This window comes from Echeneis naucrates, chromosome 5, assembly GCF_900963305.1.
Source record: "Echeneis naucrates chromosome 5, fEcheNa1.1, whole genome shotgun sequence".
Classification (NCBI taxonomy): Eukaryota; Metazoa; Chordata; class Actinopteri; order Carangiformes; family Echeneidae; genus Echeneis; species Echeneis naucrates.
The window spans coordinates 2,516,842-2,543,885 of NC_042515.1; the positions used below are offsets into that span (position 1 = coordinate 2,516,842).

Here is a 27,044-nt window from a genome sequence, read left to right on the forward strand (position 1 = left end):
CAAAATTTCGACTGACATGTCACCATATTTTGGTGTCCATAAGCCAAGAAAGAGGAGCAACAGCAAAATCATGAAAAACTGTCAGTCTGAGTGTGTCTAAAATCAACTTATCCAGTGTTTCTGTCCTTTACAGTACTGAGAGCAGTGATACTACCATCCTGAATGAGTGTTAGACATTTATTAATAAGAAAATGTAGCCTACAAATTATCAATCTTATCTGTTATGAGTCCTTCAATGTCAAAGTTTAAATCCATCTAAACTCCCTTTTTTATGAAAACAGACACTATTTTATACAACGATCAAAAAGTTTCTGCTCCCAGAGTTTCTACATCTCTTCACAAAGACCGGGGTTAAAGATTATTCCAGTTTATTAGAGCTTGCCTCTATTTTGGCAGTTTTGTCCAAGACTTCTTTCAGATATAAGAAGATCGTACTCACTAACTTCACAGCCGAGATCAGAGAAAATGATCTACCGTCATTTAAAAAGGAGAAAGAACCTGAGAGATAAAAAAAAAATAAAAAATAAAAACAAACATTTCAGTAAAAAGTCTCAGGTTCACTCACAAAATCACTTCCAGCTTCAACTGTGACGTTCTGTACTTGTAGTTTCATCAAAAATAAAACCGCCGTTATCGCCCACTTAATGCGGTTTAGATTCACTACAGGACAAAAGAATTTGGAAAAGCCAGTTTAAGTTTTTGGACAAATTTTCCCCATTTCCTGTGTGTGGTCAGATCAGATCTGGCTCAGTCAGCATGTATGAGTTTGGGTGGATGTTCTAAAATAAACTGGGGAAACTGGCCTCAAGCATGAAGTCTCTGTCCTGCTGAAAAAATGTACTTTTGGCCACTTAGTGTGACGTAAATAAACTTTAGTTTCCAACCTGACTGTCCATCTGCTCATACCAAGTTATTAATATTGATAGAAATTAAGGACAAAACTCGTTATAATGAACTGAAATGATCGTATAAAGTCACATCAGTGGCAGTTCTGGGCCTCAGCAGGGCGTCCCGATGGCTGCTGAGGAGTCTTTCACTCTGTCATAGACTGATGGCTCTGTGGACAACACGCTCTTCACCGTCTCCTCTTTGCTGGATGGAGACAGGGAGGACGGGGAAGGCGAGGAGAGCGCGGCCGAGGACAGGGTGGAGGTGGCAGCGGCTGACACGGAGGAGGATGCAGACGAGTTTCCGTCGGGGAGGCACTCCTCACAGCAGCAGCAGCAGCAGTCCACGAAGGCCTGGCCCAGTGAGCGACACAGACACAGCAGCAGCACCGGCGTCGCCGAGCATCGCACGAATATCAACAACTGTCCGATCAAACTGAGAGCCGGCAGAGCCAGAGCCGGGAGAACGGCGGACGCCGGGGCGGAGATGTACGCCAGAGTGATGTTACAGATGCTCTCCGGCAGGTTGCATGTGATGTACAAGATGGTGAGCGCCATCACAGTGGAGCGCAGCCTGTGCTCCCTCACATGCTGCTTTTTCTTTGTGGAGGAGGCGGATGATGAAGACGAGGAGGGACATCTGCCAGTCACCTTATCGCCCTCAGGTTTCTGCAGAAGGCGCTGGGCTAACACTTGCCTGGTCACCAAGTCACAGGCCAGAGTGAAGAGCAGGGGCAAACACAGGTAGCACCCAAAGAACCACCACATGCGGGCCTCGTGGTAGGTCAGCACCAGGGAGTAGATGTTCTCCGGGAGCTCAGCAGACGGCTCCCGGACACAGATATCCACCTTAAAGGTGTCTGTTTGCGCTCTGAACGCCGCCATCAGCGTGCCCCCCGAGTGGCTCTGGTGCAGCTCTGTGGACAGCGACGGCAGGCTGACGGTTTCCTGGAGCAGCTGCCACAGAAGCAGCTCGGGGGTGGCCAGCACCATGGAGCCCAGCCAGATGACCGACAGCTTGGAGAGGATGGACTGGCAGGGCTCCACCTTCGGAGTCTGCAGAGGCCCGGGGCTGGTGGCTGCGTGGAAACGGTCGATGCTCAAAGCACAGAGACTGAACGTGGCCACACCCAGAGACGTCACCTGGCAGAGAGATGACAGAGAGATGAAGAAGAATGGCACGCATTTGTTTTGTGCCGTTGCAGAATAACTATAAGATCATAAATAATCGACAAAACAGTCAAAACTTATCTACTAACAGTCACTAAAGCCATCAGTGACATCTTTGAACAGAGAGTGTGTAAAGGTGCAATGTCAAACTTCTTTTGAACTGTAAAATATAATTTAAATAGGTTTTTATAAACCAACGTGTCTTCTTTTTGGCTGCAGACCTCCTTCCATGTTCCCAACCCCACATGTCGTCCCTTCACAGTGTCTTGTCTCACACTGCTGCTTTGACTCCCGTCAGACTTGACTTGTTTGAACAGACCCAAAGAAAGAAACCTTGTGAAGATAAAATCCAAAATGAGGGACCACAGAGCAGGTATTCAGCAGCAGCAGCTCTTAGACTACAGGCCAGAACAGCCATTGGTGCCTCATACACATCAGAGTCTGGTTTTTGGCCAAAAACACAGACTTTCTTTACAGACTTGTCCTTCCTCTGTGGGCGCTTAATGGCCCCAAACAGTTAAGACACAACTCAAGATAATTAACAACTAACTCTAATTAGCATGATAATAGTTTAACTAGCTGAGCACAGGGGCGACTGGCAGCCTGACCTGCTCTTAACACTGTTCAACACAAACGGCCGAGGAGCGATTTGAAAAATGTTAATTAATTAGCAGGAAATTAATTCAACAATTAACATGACAATTGGCAGAGCCACAATTGGGGGGGCGTAAACCTGACCTCGTTAAATTCAGCTTGGTAAAAGCTGTTATTATAAATTAGTTAAAGTCCACTTGAGTGATTTAAAGCCGGTTTGGAGCGAAAACAAGACTTCACAGGCCGGCGGAGGCTGCGTCTATGTCAGGACACGAGTCTGATGAAGCCAACGGTGATAATGGAGAGCCCTGCCTGATTACTCTGCCAGGATAATTTACCCTCTAAGCCTAAATACTAATAGGCTTTTAATCAACATAATGCTGTAGGCTGGGGGAGCTGGTGTAATTAAAGCCAACATTACATTTAGGAAACCGCCCATTACTGGGTTAAATGAATGAACTCAACAGAAAAATAAACTCTTCTGATACTCTGTTAATGATTTAAAAAAAGGTTTTAAGGTCCTCAAAGATGAAGATTTCCTGCTTTTCTTTGACTTTCATTCTTGTAAAGTGAATATTTTGTACTTTTTGACTGTTAGGGACAAAACTCAACACCTGTAAAGTCAACTACATCATGTGAATGAATACTTCTCACTATTTTCAGACGTTTCATAGACTAAACGATTCACTGAGTGAGCCAGAAAAATATGAACCGCTTAACTGACATTGAAAATGAATTATTGCTTACACACAGTGTATTGTTTTCAATCGCATCATAGCAAAGTTAGAATGAAAACAATTGAATCAATTAAAATTAAACTGATTCATATTTTGATTTGGGCACTAGTCTTTTTTATTTTTATTTTGAGTAAAACAAAAAATACCACAGCAGACAATAACTGGGGTCCATGAAATGATTAGATGATTAACCATTGAAGAACTTGGCAGAATAAAAGCTGGAGTTCAGCTACAGTTTGTCTTTCATGTGTCCAAGTTGGACAGCTGCTTCACAACGTCTTTGTGTTTCTCATGCGTTTCTGTAATCTGGAGAAGAAGAGTCCCTTCATGAGGAGCCTCGGCCTCCACCGACGGTTCAGAAAAGACAAGAGAAAAGGCCAAACGGACCACAACAGCACGCTCGTTGAAAGTAAAGACAACTCAAACTGCGAAGCTTCAGGAAACAATCGGGCCCATTCATTCATCACAGACGAGTCTCTTCACTGAACTGGAAAATGTTCACAATGACTCTATCATGAGGGTGTAAAAACAGCTCTGATGTGAAGTTAAGGCTGTTTTTTTTATAATGGGACTGATTAAACCAAATTATCATCACAATAAGTTGTTTGTTTTGATAGTTTAACTCGTTTGAGGTTTTTTAATTCACCTTGGCTGCCTAATATCTGAGCTTCAGCACAAAAACAGACCACCAGAAACTAAAACGTTGGTTTGACTTGGTTCGGTTGGTTAAAGCAGCATTTTCTGCCTTTTTAGCTCATTTCGACACTTATATATTTTTTGTGTATCTGTTTGTTGTTGTCAGTTTATGTCTCTCCTCAGTTTTTACACGTTTCTGTGTGGTCATTTATCGGCGTTATCACTATAATCACTTGAAGGTTCTTAGTGGTTGTTTCTTTTCATTTTTAATCATTTTAAGATTATCAGTGGATGTTTGTTATTCTATTATTGCATGTTATTATATTTTAGTCATTTAAAGTCTGTTTTTTGTTGTTTGTTGTAATTTTGTAGTAATTTAAAGTCTGTTATTTGTTTTTAGTCATTTTTGGTCATTTAAAGTCTGTTTTTTGTTGTTTGTTGTAATTTTGTAGTAATTTAAAGTCTGTTATTTGTTTTTAATCATTTTTGGTCATTTAAAGTCTGTTATTTGTTTTTAGTCATTTTTGGTCATTTAAAGTCTGTTTTTTGTTGTTTGTTGTAATTTTGTAGTAATTTAAAGTCTGTTATTTGTTTTTAGTCATTTTTGGTCATCTTAAGTCTGTTTTTTGTTGTTTGTTGTAATTTTGTAGTAATTTAAAGTCTGTTATTTGTTGTTTGTTGTAATTTTGTAGTAATTTAAAGTCTGTTATTTGTTTTTAATCATTTTTGGTCATTTAAAGTCTGTTATTTGTTTTTAGTCATTTTTGGTCATTTAAAGTCTGTTTTTTGTTGTTTGTTGTAATTTTGTAGTAATTTAAAGTCTGTTATTTGTTTTTAGTCATTTTTGGTCATCTTAAGTCTGTTTTTTGTTGTTTGTTGTAATTTTGTAGTAATTTAAAGTCTGTTATTTGTTTTTAGTCATTTTTGGTCAGCTAAAGTCTGTTTTTTGTTGTTTGTTGTAATTTTGTAGTAATTTAAAGTCTGTTATTTGTTTTTAGTCATTTTTGGTCATCTAAAGTCTGTTTTTTGTTGTTTTTGATCATTTAAAGTCTGTTATTTGTTTTTAGTCATTTTTGGTCATTTAAAGTCTGTTATTTGTTTTTAGTCATTTTTGGTCATTTAAAGTCTGTTTTTTGTTGTTTGTAGTAATTTTGTAGTAATTTAAAGTCTGTTATTTGTTTTTAGTCATTTTTGGTCATTTAAAGTCTGTTTTTTGTTGTTTTTGATAATTTAAAGTCTGTTATTTGTTTTTAGTCATTTTTGGTCAGCTAAAGTCTGTTTTTTGTTGTTTGTTGTAATTTTGTAGTAATTTAAAGTCTGTTATTTGTTGTTTTTGATAATTTAAAGCCTGTTGTTGGCTGTTGTTGTTTTGTTTGTTTGTTTGTTGGTCGTTATGAGTGTGTGCAGTCATCTCACTCACACCTGACCCCGTGACCTTTCACCCTCCTCTGTAAAGGTGAAGCGAACACCTGTCGGCCCCGCCCCCCGCCCCGCCCCATCCTCACCTCCAGATAGGGCACGAGCCGACAGGACAGGTCTCCTAGCAACCTCTTCAAGGTGAGCTCGTGGAAGACGACCACGGGCAGGCAGAAGAAGAGCACGAGGAAGTCCCAGAAGGCCATTCCCGCCAGCACGCAGTTCCACGCGCTCTTCAGGTAGAAGTTGTGCCACACGATGCACATGAGCGCGAGGTTGCCCACGATTCCCGCCGCGAACAGCACGAGCGCGAGCAGCATCACGGCGTAGGCCCAGTAGGCTCCGTCGGTGACCGGGAAGAGCGGGTTCAGGCTCCCGGAGCCCCGGGCCGACGTGGCGTTCCCTCCGGGGGCCGGAGTGGTGAAGTAGCCGCTCGGGTCGTCGTTCCTCCGCGGCTGCCCGCCGTAACCGCTCGGGTCTCTTTTCCTGGACGTCCCGTCTTTGGCTCCCCGGGCGACCCGCTTCAGGTCTGGACCCGTCCGGCTTCCAGGAGTCCCTCCGGCGGTCACTGAGCCCTCCTCGGCCGCCGCTGTCCCCGGCGTCCCCGGGGGAGCGTCCTCTGACGGGACGTGACGGAGCTCCGCGGTCCGGACCAGGAGGAGCAGGACCACCAGAACCGGTCTCATTTTCTTCATTCGGGTTATTTTAGTTTCACCGATTGACTGAATGTGACTGGTCCGTGTTACCGGCCTCTTTCACGGACATGTGCTGCCACGGAAGTCCGACTCCCGGAATGAAACCTGCCCATAAAAGAGTTGGTCCTCTCGGCTGCCGGTCCTGATGGGACACCCTTCAGTCCAACCCCCCCGGCAGCACTTATTACTCCCGCACGGCCCGCACCACCTGAACGCACCATGGAGCTTCCGGTTAGGGATTTCAAAATAAAGAAAAACGGAAGTGAGGTTAGGGTGAGTTATTACAGAAGTAAAAATGACTGTTGTTGCTTTTACGACACAATTTTAGTGTCTAAAACATGACAGATTAATAACACAGTTTGTATACAAGTAAATCCGGTATAGACTCTATAGTTTCAGTTAATAACTTAATTTTTGATGAGAATTCATGTTTTTGAATAAATAATAAAAATATTGACTATTTGTAGAATGTTATCCCTCTGCAGGAGAAAATATTTGACAAATAACTTACTACAAAAATAGTAATCAGCTTGAGTCCAACCAGAAGCAAAATTTTTCAACACCTACAGTTGAAAGACAACACAAATGGACAGATGGGTCTCTAAAAAATAAACTGTGTCCTCAGATTAATGTATTCAAAATCTCATTTCACTTTTATTTTACAAAACAAAGTGACACCAAAGCATCTCATTAAAGCATCCGTCTTAAGGCAAATGTACCAAGTCCACAATGAGACGAGTCCTGGACAAATCACAATCGTCCGGCGGCGTTCCTCCATATCCAGCCCAGAAACATGTGACCAACACTGACTGATTTAAATGAAGAATGGACACAGTAGTTGGAGGAATAAATGACCATCCATCAACAACAGTGGCTCCTCCCTCAATCCTGATGCAAAAGTAGAATGGAGAAAAATGCTAAAATAAAAACTCAACCTTATTTAATTCAACTATCGATGCATTGACTTCTCTATGTATTTGAGCATTTTGTTTATTTGTGGATCTTCTGTAGCTGTGATTGGCTGCTGCTGATTTTCCTTCAGTTCATTTGCAGCTTGTTTCCATGGCAGCACATCTGTTTCAGATGTATTGAGATTTAATGACATAAAAAATAAACCTGACATTGTGATGATCTCAAAATTCCAGTGTAGGCCTGAGTCTCGAGCTGGCCTCGCTTTCCTTACAGTCAAATCAGTCTGGGACAGAAAGCAGCACCAAGGGGGATAAAAGTCTCTGTCCGTCCCTGATAGTCCAGTCCAGATCAGGCTTTCCATCTGAAACACAGACTTCATGTCCCACAATCCTCAGCTCTTCAGCGTGGACTTCAGTTTTCTCCGTGCATCCTTGTGTTTCTTGCGGTACTCCTGAGGAAACAGAGAGATCAAATATCTTTACTAAATCCTCTCTCATTAAATGGATTGATTTGAGGTTCACTTCAAAATAAGGCAGCCGTATTATCAGCAAATATGTGATGAGCTAAATGTATGACTGCCCATAAATTAGTCAAATTTATTCAGCTCCTTTTTTTTGCCTCTGGTTGTGTGATTTATGTTGCAATTGGTGAAACGCCTTCTTCCTGTAAGCTGACGTGTACCTGTCTGAGTGCAGTCCTGCGTTCTTCCCACTGCTCCCGCTGATCCTCCAGCTGAGTTGAACGAAAGAACAACCTCGGACCCTCTGATGGAGGAGAGACAAGTTTTGAGATCATTTACAAACTAGATGACATGTAGGGACAATTTAAAGCAAGCGACACAAAAACATTCTTTTTCTGAGTAATGGCTTCAAGTAATGGCCAGAGACGTTTTTGAAGATCATTATAATATCACAGCTAAGAAGACTGCTCGGAAGTCAGACATCATTAGTCTTATTTGACATTTGTGGTAACTTCGCCATGATTAGGTTGTGGATTCTTGAGTTAAGACCCTTGACCTCTACTCATCCAAATCTAATCATATTTTAAGAATTTCCCTGAAGGTCTTACTCAGTATTTACAAGAATTGAATGGATGAAGTCATGACAAGCTCTGGCAACTTTAAAAGAACAGCAGTTCAATTGCAGGAAATCTTCCTTCTCTCTGGAATGTTTTCGACTTTTTATTTTATATTGTGAATCACGCTGTGTGATCAATTTACCAGTGTGTGTCTGGTTCACTAATATGGCTCCATCCTACCTGTTAATCTGGTGTCTTCAGGGTGGAAGAAGAAGAAGGAGACGTCCGTCTTTGAAGTGTTCTCCTCTCTGTAAACAGTAACAGACAGACAAAATCAGAGGAAACTATTTTGAACTGAACTGCATTTTAGAATAAGTCCCAGCTCTGTAACTGTGAAATCACAGGTCAGTTAGTGTTTAGTCTCTGCAGAGGTGTCGAGAGTGTGGAGGTGTGATAACTGGCAGCGTCTAATTCTTTGTAAAAACACTATGAATGAGAGAAAAGAAAAAACCTGACAAAAATCACATCTCATCCCCAAATTAATATTCAATATATCTGCTTGGAGATACAAAATTAATTGGCAGCTATTTTGATTATTTATTGTTTTTTCAGTATATTTGGTTTTTGGATTGACTATTGAATCCAGATCTTCAAGATGCTGCTATAAAGTCTGGGAAAGTATTTTTTTGATGCATTTTCATGCTTTTATTGATAGAGTGACAGGAAACGGGGAATCATAGAGGGAGTGACATGCAGCGAACAGGAATGCCTGCTAAGAGCATTTGGATTTGAGTCAGGACACCCCAAACTCTGGGTAATAAAAAAAATTATAATAAATAAATATATATAGACACACACACACACAATTAAAAATGTCTATTTCTCTTTTGAAATGATCAAAAAAATTAATTTTATCGAAGTATAATCAGCAGACTAATCAACAAACAATGACAACATCATTAGGGGAAGTTCTAGTAGAATCTCCTTGAATTTGGATGTGGTCAAAACCAAGTAGTGCATTTCAAGTAAAAAAAAAAAATAATAATCTCAATTTTCTCACTCTGTGGTTACAGCTGTGGTGTTGATATGCTCCTCATTTTCCTCCTGCTCTTCATCTTCCTCCTCTGAGCTGTCATGGAAACGTGGATCTTGTTGCCATGACACCTTTGGAGCCTGGATGCTCTCCACCTTGTAGTCTGTTGGCAGAAAACGACGTTCCTTGTAAAAAAACTGGGAAAACTAATGTTTCCTGTAAGTAAGTTGAGACTGCACCCACCTGTCTCTTTACTTTCCATTTCTGTGTCATCTCCAAAGAAGGAAAACTTAAATCCAGACGACTCCTCATTCTTTGTTGTGGGATGAGTTAGGATCAGAGATGACATGGTCGGTTCTCCTTCCTTGTCCTCCTCCTCCTCCTCCTCCTCTTCCTCCTCTTGGTCCCAGTTTGTATTTTCCTCTCCTCCAGTGACATCATCCTTTGTCTGACCAAACACAGCCTTAAGATCGCCGGACACGTCGTAATAAATCTCTTTGGAGACTTCTGGGAGCTTCTGAGCCTCTTCTCTCTTCTTTCTCCTGGCTGACTTGCTGTGAGGAAAACAGATCACAAGACAGTGTTACTGGAGTAAATTCCAAGTGAATGAAGACCTTAGTGTATATCTATTCAGGATTTTAAATTGTACTAATTGTAATCTAAGATTTTACTGGTATATTACTGGTGGTGTGGCGTGTCTAAAAATACCAGTTAATATTCTTTTAATGTAATCCACAGGTTGGTCTTTTATTAATCTTTGAACACTTAATTTTATAACAGATTAAACTTCAAATTGATTGATTCAACTTTATTGAAAAACATTTCTAAATGATGAAATTAGGGATTTTTTTGTTTAATTTTTGTAATGCTTATTAGATTAAGAATTGCACTCAATACCATTGCTGGCAGTTATGTTACTCATGAACCATTTGTAGGTTAATGCATTGCTGCGAACAGGCCACTAAAACTATTTTTCTTTAAGTAAATCAAAAAGTGTGTTCAAACTTAAGCCTGGTACTGCCTACACTGTATATTTGTAAAAACATTCGGACTGGTTCATACGCAGCTTCCACTGTCATGTACTGTACCTCTCCTTGGCTTCATCTGTTATGGTCTCAAATACAGCATGTTCCTCTTTGCTGGGGTCATAATGCAGCGCCGAGACATCTCTGCAGCCACACACACATCATAATTCATTAATTTTCCATTTAATGTAAGCGGTTGAAATACAAACTCCCAATACAGGAATGTCTGTGGTCCAGCTTTTGTGTCTGCCTGGCTGACCTGAAGTTCTTGGCCTTGCTGGCAGTTTTGCTGCTGTAGGTTTGCTGGCTGCTTCCAAGGACGCTCTGCAGGATGGATAGGTTCTTCTTCCTCTCCTGCTCCAGATCCTCATCTTCCTCTGTCACACTGTTCATCCTTTCTGGGTCAAAAAAAGCAGATATATACAAATATAAGCTGATATATACAAATATGACTGAATAGTAGTAGGTATAAAAACCTACAACTGTGTTAAAATCACTTAAAACTGTATCTTCTCATAATCACTCAGCAGAATCAAAACACATTAAAAAGTTAAAAGAAACTATAACAAAAACTTAGCAAACATATGACATGCCGTGCCAAATGCTTTCACCTGACTCTTTATCCTCCTCGTCCTCCTCCAGGAAGCGAGAGTCCATCCGGAAACGCTCGTCTGTCCCGAAGCGAGACTGTAGCGCCATCAGCTGAAGAACAAACAACCAACCAACCAACGTCAGAGGAAGGACTGCATTGATGGTCTGGTCCAGACATGCATGATCCTCAGAGGATGAATCTCACAGATCCTGTGATTTGAGTGATTCTGCTCTCTAACTGTTTCCTTAAAGGTTGAGATATTTCTTATTTTTCAACCCACTGTTTGTTCTCCATGAGAGGTGAACAAATATGGTGGGAAAAAAATGATAAGTAAGAAAAAAGTGCTCCACTGTGAGAAGTCCTTTACTCACCTTTTGACCTGCTCGACCTTCAAACTGAGGCCTGATGTCAAACCTGCTGTTATCCCCCTCTTCATCACCATCCTCCTCATCCTCACTGCCACCAAACAGCTGAGGGCCGGACGGCTGAACAAACACACCCACACAGTTAAACCACAGCTTATTCATCTGTGGGACAAAACTAATGTTGCCCACAATTTCATTTAGAACTAAACATTTATTTTAGGTGAAAAATGATATATAAAAAAACAAAACAGAACAAAAAAAAAACAAGAGGTAGATTCTGCGTGAACTAAATTTCCCTCAGACCACAAACTTTTCACTCACCTTCTGTTTTCTTTTTGTGTTCTTGCTGGCTGATGCGACATCACTTGTGGCCTCGTCCTCTGACTGGCTGTCCTGGAACAGGGTCTTTTTCGATGTTGGGCCCTCTGAGGTCGTCTGTCGCTGATCCTCATAATCACCATCCTCCTCCTCATCAGAACCAAAGACAATATGTTTCCCTGCTCCTGCTGCTGGGGTATCCTAATGGAGAATAACAAGTGTGTTATATCTGAGGATGCCAACAAATATGTATATTAATATGCACACAGACACACACCAGGTTGGCCAGAGCTCCCTGGATGAGCTTCTTGTGTTCTTCAGCTTCCTTCATTCTCTGCTGGATGGCAGCTAGTCTCCTTGTGTTGGCCTTCTTCTGCATCTCTTCTTCTTCCTTAGGTCCTAAAGCCACCCTGGAAGGAGCCTGCTTTTCCTCCTCCTCCTCCTCCTCCTCCTCACTGGAGGAGGACTCAGTGTGAGGAGCAAGGACAGGGCCGGTTTTCTTAGCCCCTACAGCAGAGATTATCTTTTTCTCATTGTCCTCTATATCATCGTCACTGCCAGAAGAGGAGCTGGTCGTCTTCTCAGCATTTTTTGGAGCTTTGTTTGGAACTACCTTTGCCTCTTCCTCATCCTGCTCACTGTCTGTTGTCATCTCCTCAGTCTCTGGAGGTTTCTCTTCACTCAGGGTCCTGTTGGCTTTACCAGCAGCTCCTCTGTGGTCCACTTGAGGAGCTTCAGAGTCCAGCTTCAGTTTTTTGCCCATGCTTCCTCTTCCTTTTTCTTGCTTCTGGGCGTTGTTTGTTTCTGATCCCTCATTCAGTGTTTTCGTCCCCAGGAAGGCAGGCAGTGGAGTCGACTCGACTGCTTTTCTTTTCTTCTTCTTCTTCTTCTCGTCATCGCTGCTGTCGTCCTCCATGATGGAGGCGAGGATGTCCTCCGGCAGGGTGCCTTTCTTGGGAGCAGGTTGATCTGAAGGGCCTGACATAGTTTCAGTGTCACCAGGGATGCTGGGAACTGTAGTTTCAGAGGTCTGCTGAGAGTCTTCAGCTATCCTCTGCAGATCTGCCAGGGAGATCTCCAGACAGGTGACATTAGAAAACATGGCTTCGTAATCAGAATCTGAACAGGAATCAGAATCGGCTGATTCTAACTCCTCATCATCTTCATCCTCCCCATCGCTCTCTGATTCTGACGAAGGAGGCTTTACAGGGGGAACTGCCATTTTCTTACTCTTACTGTCCAAGTTGCTGGCTTGTAGCTGAGAATTCTGTCGTTGCTGTTCTAACTTTCCAGAGGTGAGGTCTTCTTCATCTGCTGAATCATCCTCCTCCTCCTCCTCTTTTAGTCCAGCTTTACTTTTCTTCTTTGCCTTTCTCTTCCTGTCTGTGCTGATCCCTGGGAGGTGATCTGCAGTGGGCGCAGGAGGTTTCTCTTGCAACGATGGAGGGGGAGGAAGAGGTTTCCTGGATGCAAAGAGTTCATCTGTGTCAGCTGAATCATAGTCGTCCTCGTCTTCGCCGTCTGGCCTACCTGGAATGACAGAAAACTTGTCACATCTCAGACCTTAATTTCATGTTTTTGCATCTTAACAAAAGGCATCTTGAGATTTGTTTCTTCTTCTGTTATCCAATTCCATTCTCCTGTGGGAGCATTGGATCATCCACAATCAATACAGACAACCACACAGGTTTAGTCCACACCAAAAGGTAACAGCTCACTTCCTAGAAACTGTAAAATAGAGCTTCTCTTTATAAATTCTGTTACCTTTCTGCTGCGGCTTCACCAAATAGTCCAGTCCAACCACTTCCAGGTTATCCTCCCTCACTTCCTGGTACAGTGCGCTATGGGAGGTGTCCTGAGCCGCCACAAGTCTGCGGATTTCTTCGTCTGAATCGACATCACTGTCAGTCAAAGGCGTCCACTTCCTCTGAGCCGGTCTGTGGTTGGTCAGAGGTTTAAACCCGTTGGTGAAATGATGAGGCTCAGTGTGATTTACAGAGCGAAGAGTCTGCTCAGACCTGGAGGAAACAGAAAGTAGGAGACACAATGATGAGCAGAGTGAAAAAATATGGGATGAAGTTGCCTAAAATCTCAACTGCTTAAATGTTTTAAAAAGTATAAATTATTCACAATTTGAAGCATAAACAAACAAACCTTTTTGACAAGTAGTTTTTAAGTGTCTGACTGTGTGTGTGGAAATCACACACACAGTCAGATGTTTAAAATAGTAACATTAATGGGAACACTGAGGAATCCTGGAAAAAAAAATTACTTTCCTCAAGCAGGAAGATAATTTTGATTATTTGAGAAACCAGGTCTGACTTAAAGGAGCACCACATCGTTACCTGATTCTTCCCACAGCATTATTGGAGTTGACTGCGTTTGTCCGACTTCTTTTGGTTCTTGGTGGCTCATAGGGAGGGAACTCGCCCCGCCTCTTTTTGCTGATGTCATCATCCCCACCCTGCACCTCCCAGGTGAGCTGGGCGACAGGTGTGGGCTGGTCTATGTCACCTCGGTCCAACCGGCGGATGTTGTGGCTGTATTTGGACGGGTCGTACTTCAGGGTTCGAGCTTTGTTCCCTTTCTTATACCGGAGCTGCAGGACGGGCAGGACTCGACCAAATTTACTGACCACCCATTCCTGAAAGCAGAGCCCCCATAGGACAGTCAAATCCTCCGCCCTCACCCCAGATAATACCATCAGTTTAATTATTCTTTTAGGACAACATTTTATTGGCAGAAAGTGGAGAAATCCCATTGGGGAAAAAAAAACAAAAAACTGTAGCAATCGTAGTGTTTTTTAATGTTAAAGTTATTTAATGTCTAAGATTCATCTGATGTTAAATTACAGAACACATTTTAACTTAGAAAGAAGAAATTAATGAATGATTTAACCTGTAGCCAGCACTGGAAACAGCAGTGGATGACCTGACCTTGTGTCCTGGTATTTCAGTTCCTGGCACTGCAGCCTTCATGGTGAAGTTGTCCACCCCGGCTTTGCTCAGGGAGTCCAGCAGCTTCTGTGTCTTGTCCTCAGCTGCAGGAGGGTGGAGACGCTGCTCCCGAGCCGCCTGCTGCTCCTCCGACAGCCTGAGACACAAACACCACAAACTCACTTCGCATAAAGGTCTGGAATCATCTACTGTCTAAGAGTTAGGCACCAATTAAAAACAACAACAAACAAACAAACATAAGTTTGCACATTAAGTGACAGATTTTTAACTGTCAAAACCAAACTATCCCTATGCATGTTAGTATTTTGTGTGCTACTGATCTGAACCAACATATCTTTAATTCTTAAACCAGAGATAGAAACTATTTTGATAATTATTGTAATGATCAGTAACTAAGGCTGAACTGAACTTTTCAATTTGAGGATGTCAACTTAGACTGAAACTCCGACAGAAAAAATTATTTATGAATGGATCAAGAAAATAATTGGTGGAGATATTCAAAATAAAATAGTTGTTAGTTATAGTCCAGTTAAAATTGAATTGACCCATTGTTAGTTATAATTATATCACCTTTATCTTGTTGTGTAGTAAAGGCTTATGTCTCTACCTGTGTAAGAAACTCTCCTTGGCTGTTTCTATCTGCAGAGTTCCTCCTTTCCACTTGGACTTGTTCAGCACTGTCAGACCTGAGGAGGAAAACATACTGATGGTGTTACACAAGCTCTTATGTCATCAATGCAGGAGAAACACCATTTCTGAGGGTTTGAGTTAAAAGAGATTTAAAGGCACTTGGAGCAGCAGCTGAAGTCACTCACATTTCTTCAGGTCTGCATCTGAAATGTCGATGTTGATGTAGCCAAAGGTTTTGTAAGGAACTCCTGCAGGAGTAGTCAAAAAATGTACAGGTGAATGAAGAGGCTAGAAAACAGTTGTCATTATGACCTAATGATTGTCAGAGTATTAGATTCCTCACCCTCCTCGTCCCTCCTGGTCCGCAGCTCCACATCCTGCACGTCCCCAAACTTTCCGAACCGATCCTTCAGATCCTTCTGGGTGACTGAGTGGCTCAACCCGCCGATGTACAGCCGCCGCATCGCTCCGTAACTATGGCAACACTGTCACTGCACAGAATACAAACACCAGTGTCAACTGTCCATACTCTGATTGAACCGTGGAGTCTTACTGTGAGTACCTGCACTGTTTCACTGCCAAACAGGTTCTATTAATGAAGCTGATCAACTTCAAATCACAATTTTCATCATCAACAAATTGTAACTTCACTTTGTCTCAAATTTAAGGAATTCGCAGTGGCTCTTTTTCATAACATCCAAACCTGAATGGCTAAGCTGACAGGGGGAGCTTGACTTAATTTTGTATATTAAAAAAGTCATTACCGTCTATATTTCATACAAACGTGAAAAATATCTGTGATACTCAAACAAATACCTTGGTGTGCAAGTGATTTTTCTAACAGGTGTTACACAAACAATTGTCCAGTAATGGCACAAAACAGATCCAGATAAAGTTGAAATTTTGAATGTTCCAGAATTAAAGCAAGAATATTTATAAGGTCCACCACGAACACTTCAGTGCTCCATGCAATGAGATTAACATTTTACATCTGTAGGGCTTTCACTGAAGTGGGGGGTAATTAAGGAGACAACAGCAAGACACAACTTTCTGCTCATGTTGGAGGTGATGGTTCGTGGAAAAAGGTTTATACATTCCAACATTCCCAAATCCATTCTGCAGAAGGACAACAAACTCAAACATACAGGAGGAGGCCTATCTTAAGAGACTAGAAGAAAAAGGAGGTCTGTCTGACCCTGATCCCGATCTCAGTCTCATGGACTTAGTCTGGGATGACACAGAAAACACTGAGACTAAACCCCCAGAAGAACTGTGGAAAGTTATTCAGGATACCATGGAGCTAAAAACTGGGAAAGCAGAAGCACACAATGTCACGTTAATATGAAAAAAAGTAAAATATAATAAATACCTTTCAAAATAGTTCAACTGTCGTCTCTATAATGACCAGCTCTCTGAGGCAGATTGCCTGGACACCGATAACTCTCCGGAATATTTACGACAGATTAAATACCGACACGGTCACAGTCTCACTAAAGCAACATATAACTCCAAGTACAACTATCAGGACTGCACAAACAGTTTCATCTCAATCGACAGGGGGAAAAAAACAACAAATGTTTACCTCACATGTATGCAGCAGGTGTTACAGTCAACTGTGTCCGGAGCCGCTTCCTGTCCACTTCCTTTTCCGCAGACCTGAAATGTTCCGCTGTAATTAGATTAGCAAAATATTCATTTAAACAAAACAAAACAACAAAAAATAAACCAAAAGTGATCATTGACTCAGCATATTTTAACTTTGGCCAAAGAATGAAGAAATAAATGTGTTTCCTGATTAGCTGATCTTACGTCATATTAGTTAGATACGACTTTTTACAGCGAGGGGACTGCCGCTATTTTCCATATCAAACAGCTAATTATTTCCTATCTGTTGGCAAGAACTGAGCGATAATATGTAATCTTAATGGAAATTTGATAACAAAAAATTTGACACCACATTTAGTCTACAGGTATCGCACATCTTGACCAATCTTTAACAACTAACTCCCCCCCCCCGCATATCGGTGAAAATGGTTCAGTCCGGAGCGCGCGCTGCTCTGAACTGTTTTGGTTTTCATGGAAGAAAAACAAAACTGGGATCATTTCAGTGGAAAGAAAACCTTAAAATTTCTTCTAAACGCTGCGTTTTGATGATTTCTTCACGCGGAAATACAAAGTTTAAAGTCACATTTATTTAAAAGGGTCGACAGCCTACCGAAGACGAAGCCAGTAAGTCACGTTTAGGTGGTTTCCGACCCACCGTTAACGATTTTATTTAGTGATTACAGCTCATGTTAATTAGTTAATTAGACCACGTTAATCTGCATATTTATTTTACTTAGACTATAGAGACATCTCTATTAGGTTGGACAAACATTCACACTTTAACTGACTATTGAGCTCAATCCTTTAATTACATTTCCCCTGTTGCTATATTAGTCATACAGTCTTGTGACAGTTGTCCTGTCCCGTCTATAGTTTCATGCTGGTATTGGAAACTCAAAGTTTATTTATTTATGTATGTATGTATGTATGTATTTATTTATTTATTTATATATATGCAGTTGAGTCAGAGTCTGTTTCTGCCCTTCAGGATGGAGAAGCAGATGAATGAGGAGGAAAACATCAAGGAGGTGAAGATGCTGGAAGCTCAGATCAACCATCTCCGGGCTGAAGTTGCAGTGTTGCAGCACCAACAGCAGGAAATGCACAAGGACATGACGTTCCTCTTCAGAGGACAAATGCAGGATGCCCTGTGAGTTGAAGCTGTAGCCAACCCCTGCATACACCCTCACATCGTAAAAATTTACTTTCCCCCCTCAAACTCACTCAGACTCTCTGGGAGGTGCGGTGGAATATAAAGAAATAGAAAACTGTTGTGACCGTTTGGCAATCATCCCCACAGATCGTATACGTGTGGACAGAGACATGCAGGAGACAGGGAGAAGGTGATGTCCAAGCTGAAAGAGGAGGTGGAGGAGCTGGAGGGTGATTTAAAGCAGCAGGCACAGATGAATGGCATCAGTCTGAACAGCTGCACCATAAAGACTCTACAAAGCAGTAAGAGAGTCTAAATCCACAGTCTTCGTTGTTTTCAGACAATTTGTAGATTAAATGATAAATCAATGAGTCAGGAAATCTTGTGCAGATTGCTCAATCAAGAATAATATTTAGCTGCAGTTATAATTAATCAGTTGTTTTGTCATCAAGGTTGGATCTACGTATAAAATTGTTTGCTTGCAAGAAAATACCACAGAGCATTTTTCAATGGGTCCCTCTGGTTGTAATAATGCACCTAAACTGTTGTGTTGATGTGTGTGTTTACAAGGTGGCAGTAAGATGGTCCAGCAGGTCTCTGTATCAGGTCACTGCTCTGAACTGGTCTTCCAGGTGGAGTTTGAGCTCTCAGAGGTCAAGGTGAGTTTCCAGAAGAGTTATTGTTCAGGTAATTTGAAGACTCAGTGCTCTGAGGTTCAAACCAGTCTGTGCACGGCAGGCTCCTGGTTGATAGGGATATACTCTCTTCAAGGCACGATCCTGTGAAGTGGAGTTGCTCTTTTCTAAATGTCTTGAAGCGATGTTTCAGTTTAAAATTCTTATTTTCTTTAGAAAAATTTTCTTCAAGTCACAAAAAACTGATAGGACTGTAGTGTGGTTTTAGTGTTTCACAGACTGATGAACAGAATATCCATCTTCTTTCATTTGTTTGTCTTCATTTCACTTTGTCAAACATGAAGCCTCTACCCATCACAGAGTGGTTGCTGGTGCTGTGTTGATCCAGCAGAGGGAGATGGAGGGCCACGTCTAGTGGTTGACCGATGAGCCATCAAGTGTATGAATGAGATTATAGTGCCCATCAGACATAAAAACATTTTGTGGAAAAATAAAAGTCATCCAATCACATCATAATAAAATACCTCGGAGGAAATAATGTCAGTTGGTCTCAGGCAAAGTTGATGCTGCAGGGAGCAATAAATTTTCAGGTTTAGATGTCACCTCTTCAAAATGAAAGCACAGACTTTTGAATGTCTTTCCCTGTTTAATGCTCTCTCCCACTAAGAGGAAGTTAACATCAGAGAAAGTTATAAACTAGACGGCTTGTGTGTCAGCTAAATGTTTAAACCTCAGCTAACATCAACAGTCATGTCGTCCAGACCTTACTTTGGGAAAAGTAAACATGTTACAGGCGAAAACAAAGTAGTCAACATTTTTATTTAAATTAGGAACCATCCCATGAAATAATAATTTTGGGCTCTTACAGTTAACAAAAGTAATTATTGACCCATGACACCAAGCGACATTGTATATGTGAAGTCAGCAGTAATTGTGATTTCATTGTAAAAAGTTCGATATTAGTATGATCTGTAAACCTCCCTCGTGTGGCTCGAACAGTCTTCTGGTTTTCATTCTAACTACACCACCAGAACAGCTGGTTTCATTGAATCACTCCTGCCTGGCTCATGAAGTACCATTAAAACTGGATTTTCTCTTCTGAAGTTTTGACTTGTTTTGATAGACATTAATTATTTGGTTGTGCAACTTGGAAACTAGGTCATTTTGTAAACACTCACTATCCTCTTGCCCTTTATCATAGTTTGATTAATATTTACTTGTATTGCAACATAATGTGGGCTAGTACAACTTTCAATGACCTGAAAAATGTTAGTGTTGTACCTAATTTGAAACCAATCACACATTTGATTAATTAATGATTAATGAGGCTGTAGTCCAACTTTCTTTTTAATATGGAAAAGTTAAAATAATACATCAATATTTCGGGGAAACAAACTTGTTCCCTTCTCCCCTGGTAAAAACGTGATCGAAAGAATATCAGTCTCATTTCTGTGTGTTGCTGATAAACTCTGGACAAGGTTAGCCTAGCTTAGCATAATGACTGGAAGCAGAGTGAAACGGCCAGCCTGGCTCTGCTGAAAGTCAAAACATCCACCTACTAACTCCTCCAAAGATCATGATTTACCTGAGGGAACTAATTCTTGGGTGTGTTTTTTTTTTTTTTTATACTGACTGTCTGCAGCTTCTGGTAATATTGTTATTGAGGTTGACATGTATGGTACAATTATGTCTTCATCGAGACCAAAACCAGAAACCTGTGCTATACTGTAGCTGGAGACACTCCACAGAGGCTCCAGGCAAGTGGTTTCAATATTGTGGTCACAGAATTGTTCCAGCAGTCAGAGACTGATTCTATGCTTCTAATGAATAAACAGAGACCTTTTGTTTGGTCTACAACAGTGTGTTTTGTTTTTGTTTTTTTTTTTTTGTTTAATCTATATCATGAAATTTTCTAAAAGCTTTATTATTCATCACAGCTCTGTTCTCAATCAAGTCACCAAAAAGTAGATTCAAACTTGCTGAGGTCTCATAGGTTTTGTTTTGTCAACCAATCCACATGACAAATCATAAATACTCACCAGTCAGTGAACTGTAGATGACACAAATGTGTGGTGTTAATACAGAAATTGGAAGTGAAGTTATTAGTAATATAGTAATATTAAGTAGTAACTGTACATTAACTATGTAAGAGTTAAACGTTACTCTAAAAGGATGAGACAGACAAGTGGCAACTATTTAAAGGTTTCAACCTTTAAAAGAACAGAGATGTCAAAGAAACGCCTGTTGATGCCGTAGACCTACACTGAATTAAAAAAACAATTCTCATAACATCACGCAAACAACTTTTAAACCACAAGCAAGGAATGCTTATATCTGGTCAGTGGATCTCCTGGTTGGTAAACCCTCTACAGTGACTCATTGGTGGTATGTTTCTCCAGCAGGAGGGGCAGAGATCTGAGAGGACAGTCAGTAACCTGAACGTGGTGATGGATACCAGTGGCCTGCAGAACTTAAGCAGCTTCCTGTCTGGGTAAGAAGTGACACACCTCTTCTCCAACAAGATGCTAGTCAAAGCATACCCCATTTCATCATAAGAAATCGTATTGTGTTGAAGAAGACATTAAGACAGCAACTCGTTAACTCGTGTTTCTGTCCAGTCAATGGTGGAATGTATGTTGTGACATCAGGCCCTAACATCTGATGGCAACCTTAATACTGAGCTTTATTAACCAAAGTCCAGCATCTTCTAAATGTTTCTTGCCAAGCTAATCCTAAAAAATCTACATTGAAGGTTTGAGCAAAACACAACATCCACTAAACGTCAGTGAAACGTCACACTGTCAGGGTTGTGTTTGGACGTCAACCCAATTTTTCAGCCTTTCCGATATTTATTACAGTGAATTGATTTCTAATGTTACATTGATGTCACAACTCTCTCACCTTCACACTCTTCACCAAACACTGTCCTCATGTGTAATTCATTTATTCCCTGCCTGCTGAGTCCAACGCTGCATATTTAATATTGGATATTATTCCTGTCAAGATGAAGCAGCTCTGTTTATTTTAACTCCAGTGTTTGATTAAGCCGAAGAAGAGGTTGTCAAACTCCAAATGTGTCTCGTTGAGCTGATCCTCCTCACTCACACACTGACTAACAGGCCTTTATTCTTACCTTCATGATGGCTGCATTCCATATCTTACTGGCATGACTACCTGTAAATGCAGAGCCGCCATCATTAATAATAGTTGCACCTGTTCTTTTCTTGGCAAAAAAAGGAAAACTAATTGCAAAAGTCTGAGGAGCATCTGCTCTTATGGTTCAGTGATGTCTGGAGCTTAATGCACTATTTCAGTCCTAATACATACTTTTGGAACACATTTGGAAAAATTTTCATAATTATCCAAGCCAGTGTGCCTCCATTTAGGATTGATCTGCTCATGACTCATGGCACTTCACATGAAAAATCCAAACCAGTATCGTGTTAATGTCAAGGCTCAGCAGATGAGTGTCATGAGGTGCGGTCCATGGTGTTCTTAAAATGGGTTTTCAGTATCATCTGTTACACTCCTCCTGTACTGTTTGTCAATGCACAGTGGAGGAAATAGGACTGTTGTGTTAAACTGATAATGACGACAATAAATCACCTGAAAAGTGGCAATATGGGAGATTTGGGACTGAATTATGGGAATGACATTTTACTACTTTGCAAAAACCAGAAAACAATTAATTGGCTGATAAATTTTTTTTTTTATCAACAGGAACAATTTTGGGTCCCTGGGAAGTCAAAGAATAGTGCAGTGTATGCTGTGACAGATTCTGAGAACGTTTTACTTTGTAGAAGTGAACTTGTCAGCACTCTCCAGTAGACAAACTTTTTTTTGAATGAGCTCAAGGACTGCTTTGATCCTTCTGTATTTACATTCTTTGTTGATTATCAGCAGACATGTTGTTTATACAGATAATGATAAATCTGTGAGAAGAAAAAAAATCTGTTCTATCTGCTCCACTTCTGTTATCATTTATGAGCACACATTAAGTTTACTGATGAATACAGTGAGGAAGCATCTGGAGGGTTGCTCATCTTCCACTGATTAAGCTTGCTCACTTGTTATGTTCATGTTTTGCTTCTTATTTTACACACTCAGAAAGCCATTACAGATAATTGGCTCTGTTATGTATTTAAAATGACAGATTTTAGTCATGGTATGCTCTCTCTGCTGTCGTGTCTGGATTAAAGTGGTTGGAGCTAGTTTGGAAAAAGATGATTTCCAGCGTTTCTGTCCACTAACTAGAGATACACTGTTAATCAAATGTATAAGATAATGGAAATCACACTCTGGACAAGTGCAATATCCACGACAGGAGCAGCACCATACAGTGTGACCGAGGTGCCTTCAAATTCTCTCAGTTTAAGGAGCATGTTTGTTTGGTGCGAAACCTTAATCCTTAAAATGAAAAACAACCGATTCAATTGGATTGAATCTGTCAACACAAGCACAATATGAATATCTTGTTCATATTGTGCGGTCCAACCACTAATCAGAGCAGATCAATGATATAATTTATAATCCTGTGATTCTTTGTCTGCCACTGTGGAACATATCTGTTTAAATCTTCTGTGGAATCGGTTTGCTGCTTATATTAACTATGTTTTTTGGAGCTTTAAAAGTTAAACAAGACTTAATCTTATTTTTTGCTTTTGTCGCTGAGGACCATGACTTTCAATATCAACACTACACTACTGAATATCTTCGGTCGAGATTAGGAGCCTTTGCTTCTGTCAACTATTGTTATAATTTCACTAATCTGAGCTGACAGTTTGCCTTGAATGTGTGATGAACTCCATCAGGAGCACCTGCTCTGTTCGATGCTCTTAGTTCTATGGACTAAGCATGTCCTATTTGTTGTGCTTGTTTATGCTCAGGTGCACTTTCTGTCCTTGTAAACTGTGAAGTAGAAAGTGTCTGCTCTGCCAGTGGATCAGAACCACAGAGCAGAGGTCTGATTTGCTCTATATCTGAGGCCAAACCACATCTGGATTGTATGGTCCAGTCTGCAGAATCTGGCAAGAGACAGATGGAAAAATACTGGAGATAATGATTCTGACACACTGCTGCCTGCTCCCTCTCTCTCTGAGAGAGAGGGAGAGTGTGTGTTAGTCTTCTAGAGTCCAGATCAGACTGATAATCTTTCTAAAATCAAGCTGGTTGGAACTTCAAACATTAACTATGTGTGTTTTTTTTAATTTGTTTAGTTTTCCTCAGACACATCTGCCGTCCTGTCTCCCTGACGTGATTTCTTGATTTACACAGGCTGTGTGGCGAAAGTAGCGTGTCATTTCGTCTTCGGTCCTCTGTCAGTGTCACTTTATTGTGATCGCTGTCATCAGGGTTGCATCAGTCTCAATCTGTGAAGTTACGCGTCTGAAACGTAATCCCTAAAAGATGCTTCACTTCACACTTAAAATGTGAACCATTACAAGGCCTGCAAAGACAGCCTTGCTTTGCACATTAAAGGTGATTTTTCTCACAGTTTAAAATCATGTTTACATGTTTATTTTTGTGCAGCGCCTCTCTTTTTTTTTTTTTTTAATCCAACTGTAAATTAGCTGAACATTTGAAATCCACCATGACCAAAGAAACCAAGTGATTTGTGACTTGGAAGGGCCGTTGATGCAGTGCATTGTGGGATGGAATTAGAGGACCCAAGGCAGACAGGGTGATGTCACACTACCCTAAACACAGTGTTTGTCTTGTCATGTGCGGATTCGAGCTGTGATCCATGAGCTGTTTTGACTCCAAGCCTGCAGTAGATGAATCACCGATGCAGGCTGTTGCGTTTCTGAAGTACAGTTTGTGTTTCCCGGTCTGAGCCAGACCGATAGTGTGAAGCCAAGCTGAGCTGCGGTCAGAACAGCAGCTGAAGATATCAGTGAGCTCTGAAGCTGCTTTCAAGACAGGAACAACACTTATACAGTATGGATGTATTTTGACTCCAACTAAACTAGTTTTGCTGCCTGTAGTCATAAAAGTGACAATGAATCTGTGATTTGGTTTATGGATGATGCTTTGTGGATGGATCATTATTATTTGAAGGGGATGAGGCCTTGAGCATCGAGATAATTAGTACTTTTTATTGTGATCTATCGATTATATCCTGATATTTAGTGTGTACTGTGTATGAAAATGATCTCACTGGAAAGTGGATGAAAGGTCAGCAGCCCAGTTTTGTGATTTGCAGCTCATATTGTAGATTTTTGTTCGATGGCTCTGTCCCTTGTTGGAAAAGTGATAGACCTTGTGTGTCAACTTAAATACAGTAGGGATGTTATGTTCCTCTGTTGGAGCCAGTAGCACAACTGCTCCAAGATAGTGTGTCGGACATAACCTTAATTCAGCATGTTTCTTTCATAGACAAATGTTAAGTTCTTTGCAAACATGATCACAGTTCTGTCAACTGAAAATGACACTGAGGGATGTTTTGATTGGTTAAAGCTGATACTGACACAAAGGAATCAAGAGCAAGCAGAGCATTGAAAAATGTCCACTGGCTGCCATGAACATCCAAAGCAAATATTATAGTGTTCGCTTGGAGGGTTTTCAGATATCTAGCCCTTGTTGGTTTTTAAAAGATACTGATCAGGACTATTATTTTTTTATTAGAAACATACAGTTCAAGATTAGGAAAATAATTTTGTCTGATAAATGTCTTTATTGGTACCAGCAAATTAGATTTTCATCGTTTTTTTCATGACGGCAAAATTTAGCTTATTTTTTTAATTGTGTTTGTATCCAAAAAGGTTAATTATTGTATTTAAAGACGTGTTTGTTTAATTTGTTCTTTTTCCACTGTTTGCTGTAAAGATATTTTACAGCTTCTTGGGGATAATGAACTGAAAACCTTTAGCATTTTCCACACATTTTATTAGAATCCCTACACGATCAGGTTTTTGTATCTACTGTCAGAGCGGTTGGTTGTTTCGACACCAGTGATGCAATCAATCTGTGCCATTCAGAACTGGCAGCATCAAATTAGTTTAATTGAGCAATGCCAAACCAGGGATCAGTCTCTCTCTCTGTCTTTTTGGTAATGCTCTCATTATATGGGAGGGTGCTGCCATGTTTCCATCAGCTCTGTGTGGAATAACAGTTGTCTGGAAACTTTACCCGACTGCCGTCTAGCCCCGGGCCCCCACGGAAAACTCTGGAAAGCCTTGAGCAGAATGTCCCAGGTTCGCTGAGACAGACTGAACCAGACAAAAAAAAAAAAGATCTTTTGCTATTATCATTGTAATAAACAACATGCTGTATAACAGGAAGCACCTTCTCTTATCTCCTGCAGTTCACTCACCCAACGTTATGGTTACGCTTTTGCTGTCACACATTGTGTTCATTGTATTACCTTTTGAAAGCACTGATTATTCTTTGGTTGATTTAAGTTGCCCTTCAGTTAATTCATCATGACATGACACCTAAGCCTGCTGCTGTTGGACCGATTGCAGTGAAAATTGATTGCCTCTGTATTTTATACCAAAATTGTGCATTGGCTTAGATGGTATGATTGGAATATAATACGTTTTCATGGTTGTCATCAGTGAAAATCAAGTTCTTGATTAGAAACCATCAGTCAGTGTTTTCTGTGATTAACTGTTTCAAATATACATTCATGATTTCCAGATGATGCAGCCTAAGGACTCTGATGATACATTCAAACAAATTCATCTGTAAACTTTACACACAAACTTTTACTACACATCACATGGCCATGGATACACATACCTGCCACACACCAGCTTGTTGATATTGTCTGTGGTGCTGATGATAGCGTTTCACTCAAGGCATTGCTGTGAAGTACAACTTGACAGAGGATGACTCTAGACTGTTTGGAAGATGACTTTCCAACATTTTCTGGCCACATTTAAGTGGATGACAATAGTGCCCTGTGGAATTTGGATTTTCACTGGTCAACAATTGAAATGATGAACTTTGAGCAGGCAAGACTAATAAATTCTTAAAAAAAAAAACAGGTGGTTTTCTACATTTTCTGCAGGTAGAGACAGGAAACATTGAGAGTATAATCCAAGTCCTGGGCGTTTAAGTCATTTTAATGATGCCATTTCAGGGTGGAGGAGAGCAGGGACCTCCTGACGTTCTTCAGGACGCTGAGGACCTTCTCAGACAGATGTGAGGAACGGTACAGAACCTTCCAGCACTTCCAGGTAGGCGCTGATGCACTGGACTCACACATACTTTCTACTGTTTGTTCTTCGCAATGAATACAGCTGACTTTGGATTTGGTTGGTTCATTTCTCCTTCACAACGTCTGTCACATGACAGCGTGTTGGTCTAAGCTGTGTGGCCCATCCTGAATTGCTTGAGCGTGGAGACCAGATGGTTTGTCAGTTAGTGTGAAGGAAAACCGACTCAAAATGTACTTCTTTGACCTCTGATTGAACAATGCTTGGGTTCACCCTCATTGATCAGTGGATCAGCCTTGTCATTATGTCCGCCTCGAGGGCAGAAGTTCAAACCTGAAGGACTGGGTTCCTCTTTGTGCCTCAGTATGGGCTGGCTTTATGTTTTACACTTCAGAACAACAGTAAAATTCAGACACAGGCGTTGCTTTGCTGGGGCAAAACCTGCGCCACCCATTGATCCAACAAAAGGATCATTTGTATTACTTTCAAACATGGCCAGTGTGCATGA

The 27,044-nt window shown here is 40.9% G+C and overlaps 3 protein-coding genes and 1 long non-coding RNA gene across 6 annotated transcripts in view; 2 read left to right on the forward strand and 2 right to left on the reverse strand.

The window, feature by feature from the left end:
• Nucleotides 1-569: 569 nt before the first annotated feature.
• On the reverse strand, nucleotides 570-6,291 carry gpr37l1a (G protein-coupled receptor 37 like 1a). The gene is made up of 2 exons (XM_029502877.1): nucleotides 5,530-6,291; nucleotides 570-2,030 (listed from the first exon to the last, which is right to left on the reverse strand). The coding sequence occupies exons 1-2, from the start codon at nucleotides 6,133-6,135 to the stop codon at nucleotides 999-1,001; spliced, it is 1,638 nt and encodes a 545-aa protein (XP_029358737.1). The 5' UTR covers nucleotides 6,136-6,291; the 3' UTR covers nucleotides 570-998.
• A 289-nt stretch (nucleotides 6,292-6,580) lies between these two features.
• nol8 (nucleolar protein 8) lies at nucleotides 6,581-16,685 on the reverse strand. Of its 2 annotated transcripts, none has more exons than XM_029502876.1 (18): nucleotides 16,567-16,685; nucleotides 15,328-15,475; nucleotides 15,170-15,232; nucleotides 14,962-15,040; nucleotides 14,334-14,490; nucleotides 13,743-14,041; nucleotides 13,162-13,415; nucleotides 11,675-12,927; nucleotides 11,401-11,598; nucleotides 11,086-11,199; nucleotides 10,734-10,824; nucleotides 10,382-10,520; nucleotides 10,186-10,266; nucleotides 9,341-9,651; nucleotides 9,125-9,260; nucleotides 8,305-8,372; nucleotides 7,729-7,811; nucleotides 6,581-7,498 (listed from the first exon to the last, which is right to left on the reverse strand). In XM_029502876.1, exons 2-18 carry the CDS (start codon nucleotides 15,446-15,448, stop codon nucleotides 7,439-7,441), a joined length of 3,507 nt encoding a protein of 1,168 aa, XP_029358736.1. In that variant the 5' UTR covers nucleotides 15,449-15,475; nucleotides 16,567-16,685; the 3' UTR covers nucleotides 6,581-7,438. The 2 variants fall into 2 exon arrangements, with proteins under 2 accessions (XP_029358736.1, XP_029358735.1); XM_029502875.1 differs by lacking the exon at nucleotides 16,567-16,685 and adding an exon at nucleotides 16,354-16,547.
• On the forward strand, nucleotides 10,765-15,191 carry LOC115044045 (uncharacterized). The gene is made up of 3 exons (XR_003840761.1): nucleotides 10,765-10,876; nucleotides 14,354-14,527; nucleotides 15,000-15,191. It is a non-coding gene; the product is annotated as an uncharacterized LOC115044045 (long non-coding RNA).
• A 349-nt stretch (nucleotides 16,686-17,034) lies between the features above and the next one.
• Nucleotides 17,035-27,044, forward strand: part of cenpp (centromere protein P) — a 70,117-nt gene continuing 60,107 nt past the window's right edge. Inside the window, exons 1-6 of one of the 2 annotated variants that reach the window (XM_029502648.1) lie at nucleotides 17,035-17,213; nucleotides 17,578-17,739; nucleotides 17,890-18,044; nucleotides 18,313-18,401; nucleotides 20,777-20,868; nucleotides 26,461-26,557. In XM_029502648.1, coding sequence (XP_029358508.1) covers nucleotides 17,579-17,739; nucleotides 17,890-18,044; nucleotides 18,313-18,401; nucleotides 20,777-20,868; nucleotides 26,461-26,557 — 594 coding nt within the window. In that variant the 5' untranslated portion in view covers nucleotides 17,035-17,213; nucleotide 17,578. The remainder of the gene's footprint in view (nucleotides 17,214-17,577; nucleotides 17,740-17,889; nucleotides 18,045-18,312; nucleotides 18,402-20,776; nucleotides 20,869-26,460; nucleotides 26,558-27,044) is intronic. The other variant, XM_029502649.1, reaches the window with a different exon arrangement.